General features: G+C 44.0%; 1 protein-coding gene across 1 annotated transcript; it reads left to right on the plus strand.

Moving 5' to 3' along the window:
• Positions 1–15,940: 15,940 nt before the first annotated feature.
• LOC107543114 (transmembrane epididymal protein 1A-like) lies at positions 15,941–16,828 on the plus strand. The gene has a single exon (XM_016220544.1). The coding sequence runs from the start codon at positions 15,941–15,943 to the stop codon at positions 16,826–16,828; it is 888 nt and encodes a 295-aa protein (XP_016076030.1).
• The last annotated feature ends 8,766 nt before the right edge of the window (positions 16,829–25,594 follow it).

The raw sequence follows: 25,594 nt of genomic DNA on the forward strand, positions 1-25,594 counted from the left end.
ATCTGTGTTCCCTGAACTTCATGGACCTGAGGTATGTCTGGAAAAACAAGGATTTGAACTTTGTTAGTAGTCAGAATTCGGAGCTAGCTGATCCTCTGGGGGGTTCTTAACAGGAGCCATTGTAAGAAGCAACACTGCGCCAAAGAGAACATCCCTACAGAGGAGGGCGGCATCTCATACTATCACCTCTTCATCTTCGTATCCTGAGGGCCCAAGCGACTTAGTGGTTCAGAAAAGCCAAGAGACTGGTTCTTAACTTGTTCCCAGCCCACCACATCCCCAGATATATATTTTGAGAAGAAGATAGTCTAAGTGGAGGGCCCAGAAGTGTGGTCTCACAGGACAGTAGAACCCACAGAGCTCAAAGAATTTTCCTGGGGGCCCCCCTCTCCAGTGGAAAGCCTGTCTTCATTTCACCTAACACAAGCATCATTTCCTGCGGGGAACTGGCAGAGATGTAAACCGAGTAAGATCGGAGCTCCTCCAAGCTACTGAGACCACTGTCTGTGGAGCCCCAGCCCGAGTCCCAGCTCAGCCCGAGACAAGAGTGGACCCGCATGGCGATGGCAACACCACAGGCCAAGACAGGGCAGGAAGGTTAGGAAGGCTAGCTGTAGCTTCCTGGGGCTGGGCGAGGGCACAGAAAGGGCAGTCGTCACCCTGAAGGGCCCTGGGCTCCTCTCCTCAGGGCTGGTGTCCTTGTCCTGTTGGAATCATGTCCTACTGAGGGACGGGAAGGTAGAGGTGACGGCAGGAGGTAGTGGGGGAAGCAGTTGCCTCCTCAGTGTCACCCTTGCTAAGTTCTTTTGTCTTTCAAGGATGTAGCAGGTGGTGATGATGGCCTGGGAAGAGCCTGAGCAGCTGTCCTACTCCACGCACCAGGGCAGCAGGTCACTGGATTTGACAGTCTTCCTGCTGAGGGCGCGGTGGCTGTAATGAAGCGGGCGTGGCTAGCGCAGCAGCACGTAAAGCCAGGGTGGGCAACCAGGGCCTTGGCTTTTTACATGGGTGCTCGGGGCATGGCAGCCTGTGGACCTGACTGCTGCAGCAATATGTGATGATGTGCTCCCTACCTGCCTTCTGCTGGCACCTAGCATTGAACGCTACTATGCCGGCACCACCTGCAGCTTCTGGCGCCGTGGTTGCTATTGAAGAATGGGTGCCAGGCCCCACCATGACTCATGGGCCCCAGCAGTGGAGCTGGAGAAGCTTAGGGCAGAGGACATGCTGCGGGATGGGGGTGTCCAGGCTCAGAGCTGTCTTTTGAGGATGCCCACAGGTAGACAGACTAAAGTGTCCTGAGAGCCACGGCTTGACTTCCTATCCCATGAGCAATGCTCCTGTTTTCTGGGAGCGGTTTAGTTCTAGGGATGGCTTCAGGATTTCCCTGTCAGTCTGTCTGTCTCACTGTGCAGAAGTAGTCTCCTGGCCTCTCTGGAAGGGCAGAAGCAGTAACAAAGTCTCTCTTCTGACAGATCTGAAGGTTCCAGAGGATGGGCTGGCAAGGAAGAGTGGAAGGAGTTAGGGAGTGGGCACCTGGAGCGTCTGTCCACTTCTCGCTGGCACGATCGTGATGAAGATGTTTAAGTAGGAGAGTGTGTGAGAGGCCGTCTCTGCCAGGCCTCATCGTTGACAACATGCTGTGTGTCAGCATTTCTCTCTGTCCTTTTTGAAAACATCAACAGGACAAAACTCAAAACTGACTTCTGAATGCAGGTGCTGCGTGGGTGGGAGAATTCTCTATACTGATCTGGGGAGAGAGTCTGGATGGGGGGAGAGAGCCAGGCTACATGCTTGGACTCGAGGTTGGTGGAAGGCTTCTTCCTTTTTTTTTTTTTAATCCTCACCTGAGGATATTTCTTCCATTGCTTTTCGGAAAGAATGGAAGGGAGAGAGAGAGAGAAAAAGAGAGAGAGAGGGAGGGAGAGAAAGAGAGACATCAATGTAAGAGAGACACATCAATTGGTTGCCTCCCACACAGGCCATCTGGAGCTGGGGATGGAGCCTACAACCACTGAGGTATGTGCCTTTGGCTGTAATCAAACATAACATAACATAAAGCATAACATAAATCCAGAAAAGCATGCAAATCACAAGTGTGCAACTCCATAGCTTTCCCCAAAATCATCTGTGTAGCCAGAATCTGATCAAGAAATAGAATTGTACCAGAATCCCAAAAGCCCCCCGTGATTTATCCCAGTCACCCCCTCATGACAACCTAACTTCTAACCCCTAGGTTAGTTTTGTCAGTTTGGGGATTTTATATTAATGGAGTCATATGACATTACTGAAGGGCCTTTAAGAACAGAGTATCTAACGGCCAACACTGAGAGTTCTGCTTTGGGATGAAACAATACCTGTTCATCACCCTCACACATGTAATAGAACCCAGTGCGCAAACAGTTGCCTGTGTGTTTTTGTTTTGTTTTCCAAAAGGAAGAGGTGGGAATCGGTGACAAGGGGCTGAGTGTACCCTCTGGGACAGGCTGCAAAAACAGAGCCGAAGATGCTGCTGCAGAACGTTTTTAGAGCCGATTCAGACATTCAGAGTCAGACAGGAGGAAAACCCCAGCCCCAGAATGTTCAGAAACCTTGGACAGGGTGTGGGACAGGTGCTGAGTCAGCTTCATATACATTTCAAAAGATAAGATGACCTCAGCTAACATCTGGGTTACACACCAGGTAAGCATATTTCACTAGAAAACGTACAAAGAACTTGTCGTCCCTACTGTGTGATTTATACCTGCATGAGTCAGATTATGGGGCTGAACCAAACCAATCACGTCTCAGTCTGGAAAAAGAGAGGGGAGGGAGGAGGCTCCAGCTTCAGATATTGGAAGGGACCAGAGAATAAAACCTGTGCTGGTAGAGAGGCTGCCATTCGGCCCCTGCCCAAAATGCTGCTACTAGATGCAGAAGTGCTACAGGAGCCATGGAGAAGAACTCCGAAACAGTCTTGGGCAAGGGATGGACCAAATCTTAAAGGAAATCCAAGTGAAACTTCTTTTCCCCAGCAGCAGTGGTTGAAACCAGAACAGCGCCTGGCTGAGCCTCCCAGAGGAGTAAGGAGCCACTCAAAAGAGAGGGCAGGACCCACGCTTCCAACAGTAACCCCAGACAATACAAGCTGGTTCTCATCACCAGGGGAGTATTTAGTTTTCACTTTTTAAAAATGTGGCAAAATACACAAAACATAAAATTTACCATTTTAACCAATTTTTGGTATACAGTTCAGTGGCATTAAGTACCTGCTTACTGTTTCATAATCATCACCACTATCCCTCTCCAGAACGCCTTCATCTTCCCAAATGAGACTTTGTGCCCATTAAACAAGTCCCCCACCCCCCTTTCCCCCAGCCCCTGGCAACCACCATCCAACTTTCTGTCTCTTTGAGTTTAACTACTCTAGGTACAGTATGTAAGCGGAATCATATAGTATTTGTCCTTCTGTGTCTGCAAGGGAGATTTTCAAAATATGACTGCCCAAGCCCAAGTCCTGACCAGTTACATCAGGACATTAGATGAGGCAAGGGACAAACATTTATAAAGTTCCTCAGTGATTCTAACGGGCAGCCTTGAGAACTACTGGATTACAAGGTCTAAGTCAGATTTACTTTCAGGAACCCCTCCCCATAGCAACACATCTCAGCACCTGCTGGCTGATGCCTAAGATTCCTTTAGACATGGGTAAAGCTCAGGATTTTCCTTCTTCAGCTGGAGAAGAGGGGCTTAAAATGACTGATTGAGATATCACAGTGACTGAAACTCATCTGCCAAAAATAATCATCAGTCAACAAGTAAAGTGATTATTATCAGACCCTGTCTCTTTGAAAACCAGGAAGACTCAGAGTAGCAGATGATGAGTAGCTGCGGGCTTGGGCAATCGGAGGAACGCTGACACCTGGGACTCACGGTCACTTTGGTGGGGAGAGGAGGGGGAGTGATAAAGGTTAGCCCTGTTACCTAGTTACCTGGTGGATAAAACAGGAGTTAGAAGTAGAAGAATTTAGGACCAACACATCTGTGCACTAGCTCAGTTTATTGGAACGTGGCCACTCAGACATATGGTTCCCATCAACTGTATTTTTGCATGATTCTTGAATTCCACCCCCCCTTTCTTATTTAACTGCACTGACTTCATTACAAAGGAACTTCACTTACATGGATCCTAATTTAAGCATGCCCAGTGCCTTGTTCAAGGAAGAGCTCCTTGCTTGTTTCTACAGAACTAGAAATACATAGAAAACTATCAGATAGATTAGAAAGACAGAGGGAGAGGGAGGGGGAGGGGGAGAGGAGGGGAGGGGAGGGGAGGGGAGGGGAGGGGAGGGGAGGGGAGGGGAGGGGAGGGGAGGGGAGGGGAGGGGAGGGGAGGGGAGGGGAGGGAGGAGGGAGAGAGATACAGACATATATAAAATGACAGAATGACAGGAAAGATCCAGACCAAATTGGAGGGAAGGAGGTATGGGAAGGGAATTGGAAGGATTTAAATGTACGTTTCTTGTTTGTTTATTTGTTTAAACCCTGGAAGCATACAGGACAAAATCTTCACACTTGTTCATTCTGTATTGGCATTTGCTATGTTATATTACTCTTTTTACTTCTCTTTGTGCTTTTCAGTATCTTTAAACATTATCAATATTACATTTATGTCTTTATAAATAATTGTACACATTATTCATCCTGTATAAAGAAATATTTTAACAACTGAGAAGGGTGCTTACAAAGTTTTTCACGTTAAAGTGTTTACCATAAAATTAAATTAATGAAGGCTCTTAGGACATTTGAAAAACATAAGAAAATAGAGACACAAATTAATGTTTTCCACATAACTAACATCCAGAAATTGCCACATTTTTATTTTCTCATATCCAAGCTATACGTTAAAAATTGCATCATTGATTTCAAGTTCTCAGATATTTTCTAATTATACAAAAATAATGCTTGCTCATTGTAAAGTGCAGGAAAAAAATAGATAAGGAAAGACAAATTACTCATAGCCTTACTACCTGGAATGCCCCATCAAGGTTCTTAAAGGTGAAAAACAAAATCTGATTCTGGTTAGGAAAAGGACATTAGTGGAAAGGTTGAAAATAGCATACATCATCACTGGGAGAGGAGTTTACCAGGTCTTTGCTTTTATACATCTCCTCCTCTGGTCTTTATGTGAGAGAATGACCCAAACACTCAATCACATATTGCATGGTTGAACCCTGATGCCAATTTCATCTTGGTTTAAATGTTACTTTTTTGGAAGTGTTCTTTGATGGCTCAATCTGAAGGAGTCACTTATTATTGAAATAGCCTTATTTGAGCAAGGAGTTTATCATTTATCTTTCCCTACCATTTTTCTTCTTTACTTGTGTATTTATTTGTTGCTTGTCTCTCTTCTTCATTGTTGTATCCTCAGTGTCTAACATTAGTATTTTCATTGCTGAAGAATAAATAAATCAAAGATCCTTTGGTGGTCCTGCCTACATAGGATTGTGGAAGTATCTTCCTTTAACTGCTACTGGATATGTAGCATAAGAAAGCAACCTGGTGAAGCACCTCTGTTTCATCCATACCCCTTCCTCCCCACCTCCTTGTGCAGCAGCAATTCTATGTCCCTGTGTTCATTAGAACCACTTTGCCACAGCCAATACGATATGCCTCTTTTTGCCTGTTTGTCTTGTGCCTTAAGAACCCTGAAATATCCATGTGACTGATGTAACTATTTTGGAACTTTAGAGTTTACTTGGAGGCTCTCAGCTTCCAGGGGAAAGCTTGGACGGTAGGTCCCAATTACTTTGTATCAGCTTCAGTTAGCACAGTAGTAGCTACCCCAACCACCTCAACTTCGTGGCAGGCAAGCCATACCAGCATTGCTGGAGAGGCTTGAAGGAGCCAGAGTAGCCAAGAAATACTTGCTCTTCATCCAAATGTTGAACACCTGTGTTCTAATCACTGATTGTTGCTTCTAATAACAAAGCTGCAGACAAAGAGGTGGGCCAACATTGTTGCAACCCCCAGTAGCTGAAGAAGCTTCAAATATATTTTTAAAAGGTAGAGCCTGCCTGGCCAGAGTGTTCAGTTGGTTGAGCATAATCCTGTGCACCAAAAGGCTGTCAGTTCAATTCCTGGTCGGAGCACTTACCTGGGTTCAATTTAGATCCACAGTTGGGGCACGCACAGAAGGCAACCAAGCAATGTTTCTCTCTCTCTCCCCCCTCTTCCTCTCTCTAAGTATGTCCTCCAGTGAAGATTAACACAAAAAAGGGAGAGAGCCTGTTTGATTCCCTCTTCATTATTCCCTTTTCCCCCTACGGGAGCCAGACATTTAAGAACTAGAACATTTAAAAGCTACCATATTACTAAAATCCTCACTAAAATACTAGCAAACTGGATCCAGCAATACATTAAAAAGATCATACATCATGACCAAGTGGGATTTATTCTGGGGATGCAAGGCTGGTACAACATCCGCAAATCAATAAATGTGATACATCACATAAACAAAACGAAGGACAAAAATCATATGATCATATCAATAGACGCAGAAAAAGCATTCGACAAAATCCAGCACCCATTTCTGATAAAAACTCTCAGCAAAGTGGGAATAGAGGGATCATACCTCAACATAATAAAGGCCATATATGACAGACCTACAGCCAACATCATACTCAATGGGCAAAAACTAAAACCATTTCCATTAAAAACCGGAACAAGACAGAGATGTCCACTTTCACCACTCTTATTCAACATAGTACTGGAAGTCCTTGCCATAGCCATCAGACAGGAAGAAAACATAAAAGGTATCCAAATTGGAAAGGAGGAAGTAAAACTGTCATTATTTGCAGATGACATGATATTGTACATAGAAAACCCTAAAGACTCCATCAAAGTACTACTAGATTTGATAAACGAATTTGGCAAGGTAGCTGGGTACAAAATCAACATCCTGAAATCAATGGCATTCTTATACACCAACAATGAACTTTCAGAGAGAGAAAAACTATAAAAGCAATGCCATTTACCTTTGCAACTAAAAAAATAAGATACCTAAGAATAAACTTAACCAACGATGTAAAAGGCCTGTACTCAGAAAACTACGGGACACTGAAAAAAGAAATAGAGGAAGATTTAAACAAGTGGAAGAATGTACCATGCTCATGGATTGGAAGAATTAATATCATTAAAATGTCCATACTACCCAAAGCAATTTATAAATTCAATGCAATTGCTATTAAAATACCAACAGCATATTTCACAGACCTAGAACAAACATTTCAAAAATTTATATGGAACCAAAAAGGACCCTGAATAGCTGCAGCCATCTTGAGAAAAAAGAACAGAGTGGGAGGGATCACATTACTGGACTTCAAACTGTATTACAAAGCCATTGTAATCAAAACGGCCTGGTATTGGTACAACAACAGGCATATAGATCAATGGAACAGAACAGAGACCCCAGAAATAGACCTAAGCCATTATGGTCAGTTAATATTTGACAAAGGAGGCAAGAATATCCAATGGAGTAAAGACAGTCTCTTCAATAAGTGGTGCTGGGAAAATTGGACAGATACATGCAAAAGAATGAAACTAGACCACCAACTTTCACCATACACAAAAATAAACTCAAAATGGATAAAAGACTTAAATGTAAGTCACGAAACCATAAAAATCCTGGAAGAAAACATAGGCAGTAAAGTCACAGACATCCCACGTAGTGGACGTTTCACTGATACATCTCCTAGGGCAAGAGAAACAAAAGAAAAGCTAAACATATGGGACTACATCAAACTAAAAAGCTTCTGCACAGCAAAAGAAAACAGCCTCAAAATACAAAGGAACCCGGCGGTCTGGGAAAACATATTTGCCAAGGATGTACCTGATAAGGGGCTAATTTCCAAAGTGTACAAAGAACTCTTATTACTCAGCAAGAGGAAGACAAACAACCCAATTAAGAGATGGGCAAAGGACCTGAATAGACACTTCTCCAAAGAGGACATATGGATGGCCAAGAGACACATGAGAAAATGCTCAACGTGGATAATCATCAGAGAGATGCAAATTAAAACCACAATGAGGTGTCACTTCACACCTGTCAGAATGGCTGCCATCAACAAATCAACAAACAACGCGTGCTGGCTAGGGTGTGGAGAAAGGGGAGCCCTAGTACACTGCTGGTGGGAATGCAGACTGGGGCAGCCACTATGGAAAACAGTATGGAGGTTCCTCAAAAAATTAGAAATGGAGCTGCCTTTTGACCCAGATTCCACTCCTAGGAATGTATCCTAAGAATCCTAAAACATTCATCAGAAAGGATATATGTACCCCGATGTTCATAGCAGCACAGTTTACAATAGCTAAGATCTGGAAACAGCCCAAGTGCCCATCAGGAGATGAGTGGATAAAAAAGCTGTGGGACATTTACACCATGGAATACTATGCAGCTGTAAAGAAGAAGACTCTCATACCCTTTGGGACAGTGTGGATGGGCCTGGAGAATATTATGCTAAGTGAAACAAGCCAGGCAGAGAAAGACAAACATCACATGATCTTGCTTATAAGTGGAATCTAAAGAACTTAATAAACTGATGAACAGAATAGATTCGGTAACATGGAAGCATAGATCAGACTGATAAATGTCAGAGGGATGGAGGAGGGCAGGTGGGTGGAGGGGGAGAGAGTAACTAAAGAATTTTTATGCATATATGCACAAGCCAAGGACATGGACAATGGTGGGGAGGAGGATGGAATGAGGTGGAACGGGTCATTGGGGAGAAAAAGGGACATCTATAATATTTCAAACAAAAATAAAATTTAAAAAAAATAAATAAATAAAAGCTACCATATTATACTGGGGAATTTATTTTTATTTTATTTTATTTTATTTATTATTTATTTATTTACTTACTTATTAAAATCCTCACCTGAGGATATTTTTGCCTCCAGCACACATCCCAACAGGGGGCAGGGATCAAACCCGCAACTGAGGTACATGTCCTTGATGGGAAATTGAACCCACAACCCTTCTGTGCCCAGGTCGATGCTGTAACCACTAAGCAACACCAAGGGGATTTAGAAAGTCACCCTGCATGTCCAGAGAAAATGTTAGGCTCAGAAAGTAGCTGAGAAGGCCTTAAATTTATGCCTCAGGCTGATCCCTGGCACAGAGTCACCCTACAACAATCAAAAAACAAACAAACAAAACCCAGTGAACTCTGGGGAAAGGGGAAAATCTGATTTCCAGAGTTGTCACAATATTAAAAAAATCACAAAGCATACAAAGAAACAAGAAAGTATGGTCCTTCCAAAGAAAAAAAATAAATCAACAGAAACTGGCCACGAGAATGACCAGATGGTGAACAGAGACTATAGAACAACTCTCTGAAAGATGCTCAAAGATCTAATAGAAGATGTGGATAAAGTCAAGAAAACAATGTATAAACAAAATGGAAATGTTAATAAATAAATAGAAAATGTAAAAAGGAACCAAAGAAGATTCTAGGAAGGTGGTGGAGTTGGAAGCACCAGGAATTCATCTCTCTACCTAGACAATTGCACTGGCAGTTTTGTCTGATGTAACTATTTTAAAACTGTGGGGTCTGTTGAAGGCTTGCAACTTCCAGAGGAAATTTTGAGGGTAAATTATTAATTCCAGTCCATTTCAGCTCTTCACTCAGCAATAGATACCCTATCCCCCATCTTCCAACCCCAAGGCAGGCAGGCTTGCACATTCCAGGAGCAGCTTGCACACAGGTGGCAGAAGCAAGGTGAACAAAAGGACGCTGTTCTCCAAAAAGCAGGCATCTGTGCATTAGCTACTTATTGCTGCTTCAGTTTGCAGAGGTGGTCAGCCATTATTGTCCCTCCATTATTGTGGGTCCCCACCCCAGCTGAATCTACTTTCAGGAGATTTAAAGAGCACCTTCTTTTTCCCTTTTGTTATTCTCTTTTTCACCTTTTGGGAGCCAACCATTTAAAGACTAGGACACTCAAAAGCAATCACATGTTCAGGAGAATTTAGAAAGTCACTGCACATGCCCAGGGAAAGGAGCAGACAGAAGAGCTTTGAGAATACATTAAGTTTATACCTCAGGGTGATCTCCAACACAGAAATAGCCTACAAAATCAAAAACGAAAAGCAAAACAGCAAACCCTGCAGAAGGGAGAATCTAAATTCCAGAGATATCACATTACTAGATTAGAATTTTCCTTTTTAAACAGTAATAACAAATCACAAAGCATACAAGGAAGCAGGAAAGTATGGTCCATTCAAAGAAAAAAGTAAATCAACAAAAACCATCCCTGAGAAAGATCATATGGCAGATCTACCAGAAAAATAGTTTAAAATAACTGTACTGAAGATGCTCAAAGAATTAAAGGAAGACATAAAGTAAGTCAGGAAAATGATGTATAAACAAAATGAAAATATCAACAAAGAGATTTTTTTAAAAACATAAAAAGAAACCAAGAAAGAAATTTTGGAACTGAAAAGTATAATAGCTGAAATGAAAATTTTACTAGTGGGATTCAAAGGCAGACTTGATCAGTCAGAAGAGAGAATTAATGAACTTGAAAATAAGATAATCAATATTATCAAATATGAGGAACAGAAAGGAAAAACTTTAAAGAGAACTGAACAGAGCCAAGGAACATGTGGGGAAACTATTAAGCAGACATACATGTATTGTGAGTGTCCCAGGGGCAGAGAGAGAGAAGGGGGCAGAAAGAATGAAGAAATAAGAGCTGAAAACTTTTCAAATGTCATGAAAGACAAATATAAATATCCAAGAAGTCTAATGAAAACTAAGTAGGATTTACTCAAAGAGACCCACATCAAGACTCAATATAATCAACTTAATGACAGCCAAAAACAAAAGAGAAAATCTTTAAAGTAGCAAGAGAGAAGCAACTTATCACATACAAGGATCTGCAATAAGATTATAAGCAGACTTCTCATTAGAAACTTTGGAGGTCTAAAGACAATGGGCTGGTATATATTCAAAGTGCTGAAAAAACTGTCAATCAGTAATCCTATATCTGGCAAAACTGTCCTTCAAAAGTGAGGGAGAATCTAAGGCATTCCCGATAAACAAAAGCTGAGGATATTCATTACTACTAGACCTGCCCCTCCAGAAATGCTACAGGGAGTTGCACATTGAAATAAAATGACACTGAACAGTAACTTGAAGCTATATGAAGAAATAAAGGTCTCAGTAAAAGTAAACACATGGCAATTACTAAAGCTAGTATATTGTAACTTTGGTTTATAACTCCACTTTTTGTTTTCTACATTATTTAAGAGACTAATGCATTTTTTACAACCATTATTAATCTAAAAGCTAGTATTATTATAACATTGGTTTGTAATTCCACATTTTGTTTTCTATACACTTTAAGAAACAAATGCATCAAAGCCAATTAGTAGTGTATGGTTTTGGATGCACAATGCATAAAGATTTAATTTTTGTGACACCAATAATTGAAAGAGGCTAGGGACAGAACTGTATAGCAGCAGAGTTGTTTTATGTTATTGAAGTTAAGCTGGTATAAATTTAATTAGGTTGATATAACTTTAGGATTTTAAGCATAATTCCCATAGTAACCACAAAGAAAATAGCTATAGAATATATGCAAAAGGAAAATGAAAAAAAAAATTAAAACATTTTACTACAACAAATCAACTCAATGCAAAAGAAGAAAGTAATTCTGGGAATGGGGGACCAAAAAAAACCTGTAAGACACATAGCAAATAGCAAAATCCCAGTTCCTTCTTATCAGTAATTATTTTAAATGTTACAGGATTAAACTCTCCAGTCAAAAAAGAGAGATTGGCAGAATAGATTAAAAACATGACTCAACCATATGCTGTCTACAAGAGACTCACTTTATGTCCAAAGACACAAATAGATTGAAAGTAAAAGATGAAAAAATATTCCATGCAAATACTAACTGAAGGAGAACAGGAATGGCTCTAGTAATATCAAAAAATAGACTTCAAATCAAAAAAGTTTACAAGATGCAAAGAAGAACATTATATATAAATAAAAGTTTCAATGCAGCAAGAAGATATAACAATTATAAACACTTACCCACCTAATAACAAACCCTCAAAATGTATGAAGCAAAAATGAACAGAATTGAAGGAAGAAACAGACATTTCTATAATAATAGGTGGAGACTTCAATATCCCACTCTCAGTAATGGATAGAACAACCAGACAGAAGATAAATAAGGAATTAGAAGACGTGAACAGCACGATAAGCCAACTAAACCTAACAAACATACATGGACACTCTACCCAACAATAGAATACACATTTTTTTAAGTGAGCATGGGACATTCTCCAGGATAGACTGCATGTTAGGCCATAAGTCAAGTCTCAATAATCTTAAAAGAAATATATCAAAGTGTCTTCAACCACAACGGGATGAGATTAGAAATTAATAACAGAAAGAAAACTGGAAATTCACAAATTTGTGGAAATAACACATTCTTAACAACCAATGTTTCAATATATTAGTCGGCGTTAGGCAACCATAATAAAATATCACAGACTGGGTGGTTGAAGCAGCAGATGTTTATTTCTCTAGTTCTAGAGTCTGGGAAGTCCACAATCAAGAAGCCAGTCAAGTGAAGACCTACTTCCTGACTTTCAAACAACCAACCACCTTCTGGTTTAATCCTCACATGGCAGAGAGAGTTCAGGTTTCTCTTTTTCTTCTTATGACATTAATTCAATCATGGGACCCCACCCTCATGACCTCATCTAAACTTAACTGCCTCCCAAAGACCCTACCTCCAACTACCACCACATTGGCTTCAACATATGAATTTGTGGGAGGGACACATGCAGTCCATAACATTCTGCCCTTGGCCCCCCTAAAAATCTTGAATATATGCAAAATGTATTTATTCTATCCCAAAAGTCTCAACCAATTGCAGCATTAACTCTAAAATCTAGTCTTATCTAAATATCTAAATCAGATATGATTCATTCTGAGGCAAAACTCTCCAGCTGTAAATCTGTGAAACCCAAAAAGTTATGTGCTTCAAAATACAGGACAGGCATAGGTAAATATTCCCATTCTAGAAGGGAGAAAATCGAAGAAAGGGGTGATGGTCCCAAGCTAGTTCAAAACCTGGCAAGACAAATATCATTAGATCTTAAGGCTGGAAAATAATTCTCTTTGGTTTAATGCTCTGCTCTCTGGCCCATTGGGGTGGTGGTCCTGCCTTCTGGACCCACTGGGTAGCAATCCCACTCCTGTGGCTCTGCTGGGTGGGTTGCCACCCCACAGTTCTGGGTGGCCCCACCCCCAAGTTTCCAGGTGGCCACTGTCGGGCTAGTTGAAACCAGCCCTGATGATCTCTGAATTGCCTTCAGGACCATTCTTCCCTTGTCTTGAAGTATATAGCACACACTCACAGCCAAATAACTCTATGGTCCAGTCCTATAGGATGTAAGAATTCCAATAGCCTTCCTTCATTTGGTATCAGTTACGTCCCTTTCAGTTCAAACTGTCCGTGTTTCTGTGGAGGTGGTTGATCAGATCCGTGGTTCATACTTATACTAATCTCCTTATCAAAGGGTTGTTGAGTCACACCCTTAGTGTTCTCTCCATAACAAGCTTTCTCATTTTTTGCAATATGGACAGAGAATTTCCCAAATCTTTAAGTTCTGGTTCTTTTTTGCTTAACAATTGCTCCTTCAATTCGATTCTCCCTTTTTGCATTTTACTAGAAGCAGTCAGGAGGCACCAAGCCTCTCCTTCAATACTATGCTTAGGAATCTTCTCAGCTAAACATGTAATTTCACCTCTCACAAGTTCTACCTTCCACAAAACACTAGAACATGAACACAGTTAAGCCAAGTTCTTTGCCACTTTATAATAAGAATTACCTTTTCTCCATTGTCTAATAACATGTTGCTCATTCCCATCTGAGACTCACCAGAATAGCCTTTATAGTCATAATTCTACCAACATTCTGCTCATGATTATTTATGTATTCTCTGAGATGGAAGCTTTCTCTATAGCTCTCTTTTCTTTCTGAACCTTCTCCTGGATCACCTTTAACTGTTCCTTCGTGGCAATCAACCTCTACCCATTACCCAGTTCCAAAGCTGCTTCCACATTATTATTTCTTACAGCAGCACTCCACCTTGCAGTACCAAAATTCTGTCTTAGTCAGCTTGGTCTATTCTAACAAAACGCCATAGCTGGGTAGCTTAAACTACAGATATTCATAGGCTGGAAGATATTTATAGGTTGGAAGTCTGAGATCGGGGTGCCAACATGGTTGGGTTCTGATGAGAGCCCTCTTCCTGGCTTGCAGACAGCCACCTTCTCACTGTGTGCTCACTTGGTCTTTCCTCCATGTGTGCACATGGAGAGAACCAGCAGACAGAAGATACGTAAGGAAATAGAGGACTTGAACAACACAATAAACCAACTACATTAAACAAAGATATATGAACACTCTACCCAACAACAGAGTACATATTCTTCTGAGACATCTTTCTCTCTTCCTCTTTTTATAAGTGCACTAATCCCATCGAGAAGGTCCTAGTCTCAGGACCTCATCTAAACCTAATTGTTTCCCAACTACCCCACCTCCAAATACCAACACATTGTGGGTTATAGTGTCAACATGAATATTGAGGAGAGACAAACTTTCCATTCACAATAGGGATCATGAAGATTTTATTATTATTCATTTGCTTACCATTGAGATTTGCTATCTTGAATTTCATAAGTTTATTAAGCATTTACTGTTTTTCTTGGATAAATTGCCACTTTATGTCATTTGCCCATTTTCCTACTGAGGTGTTTATTTTTAACTTTTTGATTTGTAAGAGCTCTTTATATTGTAAGCAAACTAACATTTTGTTATATATGGAGTAAAATTTTACAGTTTTTCTTTTGAAGTTTGTTACCAGTAATTTAACATATAAATAAATTATTGAGGTTTAATTTCTATTAATTAAAAACTTTATAATTTTTATATATAATTAGGTTTTTGCTTCTTTTCCCTTTATGACTCCTGCTTCAGTATCATAGAAATACTTGCACAATTTCAGTATATAGGATTTTAGCAAGGAATGCTAGTAATAACAATGGCAAAGTTACTAATAATCACTACCATTTATTGAGTATTTACTATGTATCAGACACTCTACATACATTATTCTATTTAATCTTCACAACAAACCTATTCAGTAATTATTGTTCCCATTCTACAGATCAGGAAACTGAGGCTCAAGAAGACAAAGTAACATGCCCATAATCATGAGACTTGCAGTGTTGGAGCTGAGGTTGTCCTTTTGCTGTGCACAAACTCTGAACTTTGTAAACAGATAAATAGACCTGGGACCCTTTCCCGGCTCTGCTGTGCTAGCTGCTAGGCGTGTTACCTTGTGGTACCCTTCGCGCCTCTGAGCCTCGGTGTCACCTATACAACTTGCTTCACAATAACTCCCTCATAGAGTTGTTGAGGAATTTAAATGATATATATGTGCAATGTGTCTGGCACCTAGAGACAGTCATAGAAGAGAGTCAGCCACAACTCCTCTTGACTGGAGCGCTTTAACTCCTTCCCTGCCCTCTCTCTGATGAGGGGCGGGGTGGAAGGGCAGGAGAGGAGGGGTAAACCAGTGCCTGCAGTGAGGCGCAGAGGTGGCAATTCCAGCCTCGCCCATGTAAGTGAGGAGCAGAGTGAGATGAAGCGCCACATCTCTGAAAGAGATCCACCCTGGGAGGGACTCGGGTGCTTCCAACAAGGGCGGTCTGCCTTTCCCGGCGTGGGAGGCTGGGGCGGGGCTGCTTCAGGAAGGTCTCTCCACCCGCTCAGGCTCAGCCACTCTTGCTGGTGAGGAGAGCCCTGCGAGGTTGCTGCTCCCCTGGCAGCTCTCGCCCTGTTGGCCCCCACACACGACACACCCGCAGAGACCATGGGTACCCTGGAGGGACACCTGCTGCCGGGGGTATACTTCCTCTCCTTCGCACTGTACTACTCAGTGCAGGTGTTCTTTGCCGTGCTACGGGGACAGAGGTTTCTCAAGCCCCCTCTGCCCCCAAGGGAGAAGCGAGGACACAGGTGGTGGCAGCTAGTCCCTAAGGAAGGAGTGGTGAAGATCGTAATCTGTCTGATTGCCATGCTGGCTGAGTTCTTCTACCCCCCAGGAGTCAACCGGCTGAAGATAGTAAACTGGGAAGACCCTCGACGGCCGTTCATGTTCTCGAACAGCTGGCAGCACATCACCATGTATGGCTTCTTCCTGATCAGCGGCGTGGCGGACATTGTGAGCCAGTCATGCCTGGCCCGGCAGAATATGAAGCTGGAGCGAGCGGCCGAGGCCCTGGCCTTCTGCATGCTGGGGCTGCTGATGGTCGCGCACATTGAGAACAAGAGCGCCCTGGAGATCCGCGGGCATGTCCTGTTCATGGTGCCCACCTTCCTGGTCAGTCTGGCGCTCGCCATCGAGGTCTGGGTCCCTGACCAGCCTGCAGTCTGGGTGTTCAAGGTCTGGATGGGACTGGTGTTGAGCACCTGGCTGCTGCATCTCTCCCAGGTGATGTACATTCATCTCTCCGGGCAGCCCTGGCGATCAGAAAACCACGAGGACCTCGCCTTCCTCACCATCTTCTTCTGCTGGCACCTGGGCTTAGGGGCAGTCGTGCTGTTGGTTATCTATGGCATCTGCAGCCTATGGTATCATCGCCGCTCCTTCTGGACAGAGCCCTCAGGTGCTAAGTACCAGCCATGCCCCACAGGCTACAGCAGTGAGGAGCTGGAGAAACTCAGGGCAGGGACCGAGCTGAAAAATGAGTGTGTCTAGGTTAAGAACCTGTCTTTGTGCTAGACTTTGTAATGACAGTTTTGAGGATGCCCATTGTGTACGTAGCATGGAAACGCCCTGGGGTCTACAATGTAGCTTCCCATCACAGGAATCATCTTCCTTGTTCCTAAATAAACCTTCCAGCTCCTAGGAGTACTTCTATCTACCACTGCTCTCTCCAGGTCTGTCTCTTTCCTGTCTCACTATTTAGGATGGTTCCTAGTACATGAAGTGAGAACAAAGAGCAGTGCTTCTCTCTGACAGCTTTTGGGATCCAAGAGGAGAAAATGAAATGAGGACATAGAGGGAGACAGAGTGTCGCTGGGGACTTGGGGAGGGTTCTATCCACCTGAGGCAAGGCTGGCTCTGTGAGAGAGAGTGTGTGTGTGTGTGTGTGTGTGTGTGTGTGTGTGTGTGTGTGTGCGCTGAAGTAGTGCTTCAATGTGTGAAAGAGAGGAGCCCATTTTTGCATAATGGTGAGGGCTTCTGTTTTCTTCATTTTTCTCTTTTTTTATTCACACTAAGTGTATAGCAAGATGAAGAACTTGTTTTGTTGTTGTTGAATCTAAACTGAATGAGGCTACTTCTGTCTTCTGAGGGACTAAAGGATGAGAGGAAAGGGGTAGCAATCAATTTAGCAGAGACTCATGTCTGGGGAGAAAGGAGGCAAGAGAGAAGTTCCCCAAAGAGGTTGTGAACAATGGGAATTATATTTACATAATTTTAACTTGTTTTTTTTTGCTGTGATGTAAAACAACTCCATTGTTTTAACTTGTTCAGTAAAGTCTATGATACATAGGTGTCTTGCGTGAGTGATTCTAGGGTAAGATCAAAGAAAAGACCCCTACTTCAGTTAGTGGGAGCAAAAGGGAAGGAACTGTCATGAAATGTGGGGTGCAGATGAACCCGGTGGTTCTGAAGATGCTGGAACTCAGAGCTGAGAGGGACCCTGAAAATGTCAGCCCCTGGAATTTGCAGAAATTTTTGTCCAGTCATTGAGCTTCTCCCAGAACGAGAACAGGAGGTGCCAGTAAATCATGTACTCAGTGAAATACATGAAAACAAACTATATAAAAATACTTATTATCCCTGTGTGCAAGTAGAAAGCCACTGCTTTGAACAGCATGAGTGTGCTTCTGTCAGATGGATAAACCCAGCATTTGGAAGTTAGAAGAGGCAGGAAGAAGGCAGGAGATGCTGTCCATGGATGTGGAGAAAGGACCAAAGAGAAAAGTGGCTACTCATGAAGGAGCTACAATTACACCACCTCCCCTGCAGGCAGAAATGCAGTCCTCAGAGACTGAAAAGCTTCAGGAAATAGAGAGGCATTTGCATTTGCAGGGTGGAAAACAAGACATGCTGCACATTGTCATCTAAAATATCACTGGACATTCCCTAAAGAAACAGTGTTCAAGAGCCTGGAAACTCTGGGACAAGGGGTTGGGGCAGAGAAAGGAAACAAGGTGAGGGATGGAAATAGGGCAAGGATCTGGCAACTCCCACTGGCAGGGCTTAGAGGGGAGGGACACTCTGATCTAGAAAAAGATAAAAGTATCTTCCTCCAGCAGTTGGAAACAGGCTAACCTCAACTTTCCTCCCCAGTGAAGCAGAAACCAAGCTAAGGAGAGGCCAGCACCCTTCTTTCTGTCTCTGCCTTAAAAGCCTAGAAGCAAAGCCAGATTTACCCTGAAGCTAACAAAACTTAAGCTTCAGAGCCCCTCACTTTACATCTTCCGTCCAAAGTCCTAGGAGAGGCCATCACAAGGCATTCATATGATCACATATTACTGAAAATTGCAATTACTGAAAAATTTCTGTATTCTTTTTTCTAACTAGGAACTTCAAATTGTATAAACTTAAGATTCCATAAAACCTGCCATGCGCCCCACCCTGAAGGCTTAAGACAGATTTACTTTCAGGATGCCTTATGATAAATACATCTCTTAACCTGTTACTAGACCATTCTTTATTCAAGGATAATGTTAAGATTCTTCCTTCTTCAACTTGGAAACGAAAAGCTTAAAATGTTAATGACACCAGACACTAGCTGAAGTACCACCTACTAAAGTATAATCTCTTAGTCAACAACCGTAAATGAATGTTATCAGATGCTGGGCCTGAATTAATGAGGAGGAATTAGAGGTATAGAAGACTAATCGCTGGAGGCGTGAGGAAGTAATTTACAGAGGTGGGTCCTGTTGATCATTTGTGCTGTGCGGGGGAATTTGGTCTGCATATATATGGCCCTTGCCCAGTGTATTAGTCAGGGTTCTCCCAAGAAGCAGAACCAATAGGATGTGAATAGATAGAAATTTTAAGGAATTGGTTCATGAGATTGTGAGGGCTGGTAAATCCAAAACCTGTAGGGTAGGCCAGCAGGCCAGAGACCCAGGGAAGAGTTGACGTTTGTCACCTTGAGTCTAAAGGCAGTCTGGAGGCATAATTCCTTCTTCCTCAAGGCACCTCTGTCTTTTCTTTCAAGGCCTTCAGTGGATTGGATGAGACCCACCTACATTACAGAGGGTAATCTGCTTAATCAAAGCCTACTGATTTAAAAGTTACTTACATCTCTAAAAATATCTTCACAGCAACATTTAACCTGGTGTTTGACCAAGCAACTGGGTACCATGACCTCGCCAAGTTAAGACATAAAATTAACCACCATATTCAGCATATTGGAACATAGCCACTCAAACATGATTTATGTCAACTGTGTTTGTCATGATTTTTTAAGACCTTTCAAAATAATTACAGTAACTTCATTTTAAAGAAACTTCATCATTATAGGTTTTGATTACATTGTGACTGTGACTATATAATGTTATATGGACTTCTTTCCTTCCCTGTTCCCTCTAGGAGAGAGAAGGAGTGATAGGTGGGCAGGTAGATGACACTTATTTTTAAAGATTAAAAATTAATATTTTGAGGATTTGGAGGTATTATTAATGTTATACATTTTAGACATCTTAGAAAATACCAAAAAGTATTTTAAAGTATTTTGAAATCTACCATAATGCCCTTACCCAGAATTAATTACTTCCTGGAAGGACTAAAAAGGTGCTTGATGGCTAAGGTGTGGGTGACTGAAGAGGTTTGGAGGCCAAGGTCACTGAAGATGAAGAAATCCAGAACTGGGAATCTAGCACTGTGGGAAGGAATTGAGTAAGGATAATGGCATACCCAGGAAGATGGCAATCTTGGAAGAGAACTTCAGAAACCCTATCCTTAGTGAATATGGGTAGGGAGTGGGGTGGGGAAGACAACCTAAGACATCAAGGAGAGCCAGAAGACAGAAAATGTAAGTAGCTTGAAGGAGGAAGTGATCGGTGTTAAGCAGAAATGATAAAACCTACCCCACAGAGGTTTAGTTAGAAGTAAATGTGGCAACCACAGCCAGCATGGCTCAACTCCTTGTCAGGGCACATGCCCAGGGTTTTGGGCTCAATCCCCAGTGGGGGACATGCGGGAAGCAGCTAATCGATGACTCTCTCTCATCATTGATGTTTCTATCTCTCTCCCGTTCTTCCTTCCTCTCTCTGAAATCAATAAAAACATAATTTTTTTTTTAAAGTAAATGAGTCAATACTTATATAACACAATACAAAGTATGGTGTATAGTAGATGCTAATAAATATTAGTTTAAGAGACTGAATATACAAATGTGCAATGGTCAGACCATATATAAAAATAAAACTCTGATTTGAAATCTGTAACAACCAGACCAAGAAACCAATCCATTATCTATGGGAATTAACCCAAGAAGCCAGCCAGCCAGCCTGACTTGTAGAAAGTCTGATAGCTATCTCTAGCAACCAGACCAGGAAGCCAAACAATAACCCTTGTAACAGTTGACCCCAAATGGGCAGGACTTGGTTAATAACTAACAGCTTCCCTAATTTTTGTCCATGCTTCCAACTTAGGACCAACCAGAGAAAGCTAACTATGCACCCCTAACCAATCACATGGGATAGTCCACTTCTAGTTAGCAAGCCTACAGCTTCCCCATGCTAATACCTTCAATTAGGGCATACCTGGCACCTTCTCTTCTTTCCACTATGCAACTTTTCCACTCCTCTGCCTGACTTGTGTCTTTGCCAAAAAGTAAATGATGGTGGCTGACTCCCTTGCTATACTCTGAATAGGTAGCCCTTGCTTATTTTCTTCAGTTGGTCTTCATTTACTTCCACATGTTCAAGTCTTTAATTTATTTATGCAGGCAGTTACTCAATATTTATTGAGCATCTACTATGTGCCAGACTCCATGCTAGTCCCTGAGAGCAATGAAGTGACCAGATGCTAGTGTCCCTGCCTTCAAGCTGATTATGGTTCAGGGGGAGAAGAAAGATAAATACACAGCAAGCCAACAGCAGCCTGAAAAGAGCTATAATAAGGGGCAAGTAAGCCAGATTTGAAATCAGAGAACACTGCCTAGAATAATGATGTTTCTGTTACCAAATTCAAGAGGCTTGCAACTTGGGGTATTCTATCCAAGAACCAGGAGTGGTTATCATTAGTTAGTTTTGTTTACTTGCAACAAGTAAAGGAAACAAGGGATTCATATCCAAAGTTGTCTCTCCAAGGGAGACTTAGCCATTTCTTATATACAGTATTTGGTTAATTACATGTTGATTTCTTCTTTGCAGTTGGCTAAACTTATCCTGTTAGATTCCTTTCAAACTCACCAAGTTACAGCTGTGTGTACAAAATACTGTGCTACATTTTAATATTTAGCAAGAATAGCATTTAACGTCTGGCTGGCGTGGCTCAGCAGTTGAGCATGGACCTATGATCCAGGAGACTGAGGTTCGATTCCTGGTCAGGACACATGTGTGGGTTGCGGGCTCAACCCCCAATAGGGGGTGTGCATCAGGGAGCCAATCAGTGACTCATCACTGATGTTTCTATCTCTCTCTCTTCCTTCCTCTCTCTAAAATCAATAAAGATAATACCTAAAAAAAAAAAAGAATACCATTTAATAAGAACCAACCAGACCTTGAAACCCTTATTCTATTTAACTCTCCACAGGGACCTAAAGGATCAGTACAGTGAAGGGAAGAGGGCTGGAGGAAATATTTGGGAGAGAGGAAAGGGCCAAGGGATAGACACTGAAGGAAGTAAACAAAATAGGATGGTTGGACCTCAGTGTTTGAGCCTAGAGTGGTGAGATATGAAGGCAGAAAGGCAGAGAAAGGTCAGATTTCTTCTAAGCCACAGGAAAGAATTTGGTGTTTGTGCTGAAGCCAACTGTAATGATCAAATATCCACTTGGAAAACATCCCTCAGGCTCCGCATGGAGTGAGGCCTGGAGGGGAACAAAACCTGGAAGCAGGGAGACAAGTTAGGAAACGAGCAGGTGATGGTGGCGGGATGAGAAGAAAAGTGCACGGGTGAGGAGCCGAGTTAGTGGCTCCTGACCAGGGCAGAGCTGCAGGCTGGGAGGCTGAGGAAGGGGCGAAGAAGCTGGGGCAGATGAGGAGGGAAGAAGTGCAGTCACTGAGAAAATGAAAACCAGGACACGGGGCTGGGGGAGATGAGATGAACTCTGGATGGACACAAAGTTCGAGGCGTTGGTCTGGAGGGTAAGAGAAAGGGATGGGTAGAGAGGGAAATCTGGGAGGCCGGAATGGTCATCAAAGCCATTTCTGGTCACCCGGGGACGGATGAGCTCACCCAGGGAGCGGGTATAAGGAAGAGGGCTGGGGACAGAACTCAGGAAGGTGCCACATCTAACCGGGGAAAGGAAGAGAGGCACCTGTAAGGCAGACCATGAAAGCAGCCAGGGAGGCAGGAGGAAAATCAGCGAGTTGTTGTAACACAGAAACCAAATATTGCGAAGCCTGGTTTCTCATTCATGGCTCTTCCTTCCCTTCCCCTCCCAGGGAAGGATGGCCCCCAGGACGCCGGGAGGGAACTCATTTTCCCAGACGGGTGGAACTGGTCCTGCATTGCCCCATCGCGTTGCCCAAGCTGCGCCCCGGAAGCGCCGCGCGGGTGCGTCGTGAGTAACCCTGGGTGGCGAAAGGGCGACGGAGCCCAAGGAGCGGGCGCGCCGAGGGCTCGGGCTTCCGCCCCGGCCGGCGAGGGGCTCGACCAGTATCGCGGGAAAGGGGACCTGGGCAGCGAATTCGGGGGCACGGTGAGCACTGACCAGTATTCCAGTTAGACGCGTATACACGGCAGGGGTAGCTATTCAATCCAAGGGCCCTGGTTATGGAGCGCCCACCCGACAGCAGGTGGAAACAGGTCAAATGTCCTCTCTCTCCACCAGCCCGTGAGTACAAAAGGGGCTACAGGAGGACAATGACCCACATTTCAAAGTCCTGCCACTCCTTAAAGCCTCACCCAGGCAGGCATCCCTCCAAGACCCCGCAAGTCTCCCCTCCCTCCCTCTCTCTCTCCCCCTCTCTCTCTCCCCCTCTCTCCCCCTCCCTCCCTCTCTCTCCCCCCCCCCGCCCTCTCTCTCCCCCCCCTCTCCCCCTCTCTCCCCCCCCTCTCTCCCCCCCCTCTCTCCCCCTCTCTCCCCCTCCCGCCCTCTCTCCCCCCCTCTCCCCCTCTCTCCCCCTCCCTCCCTCTCTCTCCCCCCCCGCCCTCTCTCTCCCCCCCTCTCCCCCTCTCTCCCCCTCCCTCCCTCTCTCTCCCCCCCTCTCCCTCTCTCTCCCCCCTCTCCCCCTCTCTCCCCCTCCCGCCCTCTCTCTCCCCCCCCTCTCTCCCACTCCCTTTCCCCCTCCCTTCTACCCTCTCAGCTCACCTCCTCCCTCGCCCTCCCCTTTCCCCTCCTCTTCCTCCTCTCTTCTTCAGTGCCCCACCCCCCAGCTACCTACAGCTCTGGGCCGCCTTCCGCCGTCCAGGTGAATCCAGAGATCACCCGTCTCCCCTCCTCACCCCCGCGGTGTCCTTGGTAACGAGGCTACTTTCTTCTCACTTCACAGTCCTTTGAAAACGCTGAGCAGAGCGGGCTCAGCTTCTCTCCAGGAACTCGGCTCCCCGGAGCCAGCCCCCGGAGCCAGAGCGCGGACCCGCGCTCCCCCTGCCGCACCCCCTGCCGGCCGCGCGCTCCCCCCGCCGCACCCCCTCGCCAGCGCCCTCTTCCTCCCGCCCGCGCGCCCCCCCTGCCGCACCCCCTGCCGGCCCGCGCGCTCCCCCCGCCGCACCCCCTCGCCAGCGCGCTCTTCCTCCCGCCCGCGCGCCCCCCTGCCGAGCGCCCTCTGCGTTCCGCCAGCCGGGCCTCCCCACTGCCGAGGACAGGCCCAGGGGCTAGGAACTGGGGAGCCAGGGCGGGCAGAAGCTTGACTTTCATTCTTGCTTTGTACTTCCGATTGTGTTACCTTGTAAAGAAAGAATACGGGTGATAGGCTTCATTTATTTGTTCATTTGTTTATTTATGTGTTGTTGATCATCCCCAGCAGAGGATACTTTTTCCATTGATTTCCAGAGTGGAAAGGAGGGGGAGTTGGGGAGAGATACCGAGAGAAACATCCATGTGAGCCAGAGACACATCCGTTCGTTGCCTCCGCAGGAGCCCCCACCCGGCCGGAGGGGGGGGGCATCAACCTGCAACCCAGGTAGGTGCCCTTGTCCAGGAATCAAACCTGCCACCCTAAGGAAAAAATAAACATATGGGACTACGTCAAACTAAAAAGCTTCTGCACAGCAAAAGAAAACAGCCTCAAAATACAAAGGAACCCCATGGTCTGGGAAAACATATTTGCCAAGGATGAGTCTGATAAGGGGCTAATTTCCAAAGTGTACAAAGAACTCATAGCACTCAGCAAGAGAAAGACAAACAACCCAATTAAGAGATGGGCAAAGGACCTGAATAGACACTTCTCCAAAAAGGACATACGGATGGCCAAGAGACACATGAGAAAATGCTCAACGTGAATAATCATCAGAGAGATGCAAATTAAAACCACAATGAGGTGTCACTTCACATCTGTCAGAATGGCACGATCAACAAATCAGCAAAGGACATGTGCTGGCGAGGGTGTGGAGAAAGGGGAGCCCTAGTACACTGCTGGTGGGAATGCAGACTGGGGAAGCCACCATGGAAAGCAGTATGGAGGTTCCTCAAAAAATTAGAAATGGAGCTGCCTTTTGAACCAGTGATTCCACTCCTAGGAATATATCCTAAGAATCCTGAAACATTCATCAGAAAGAATATATGCACCCCGATGTTCATAGCAGCACAGTTTACAGTAGCTAAGAGCTGGAAACAGCCCAAGTGCCCATCAGGAGATGAGTGGGTAAAAAGCTGTGGGACATTTACACCATGAAATACTACACAGCTGTAAAGAAGAAGAATTTCTTACCCTTTGGGACAGTATGGATGGGCCTGGAGAATATTATGCTAAGTGAAATAAGCCAGACAGAGAAAGACAAACATCACATGATCTTGCTTATAAGTGGAATCTAAAGAACTTAATAAACTGATGAACAGAAATGATTCAATGACATGGAAGCATAGATCAGACTAACAGAATGTCAGAGGGATGGAGGAGGGCGGGTGGGTGGAGGGGGAGAGAGTAACCAAAGAATTTATATGCATATATTCACAAGCCAAGGACATGGACAATAGTGGGGAGAGGGACTGGGGAGGGGGAAGGAACGGGGTGGAACGGGTCATTGGGGAGAAAAAGGGACATCTGTAATATTTTAAACAATAATAAAATTTTTTAAAAAATACTGATTAAAAAAAAACAAAAAAAACCCTGCGACCCTTAGGTGCGCTATTCAACGGTCTAACCACTGAGCTACACCGGCCAGGGC

The sequence above is a fragment of the Miniopterus natalensis genome, chromosome 6 (genome assembly GCF_054644295.1).
Source record: "Miniopterus natalensis isolate mMinNat1 chromosome 6, mMinNat1.hap1, whole genome shotgun sequence".
NCBI classification, from domain to species: Eukaryota; Metazoa; Chordata; class Mammalia; order Chiroptera; family Miniopteridae; genus Miniopterus; species Miniopterus natalensis.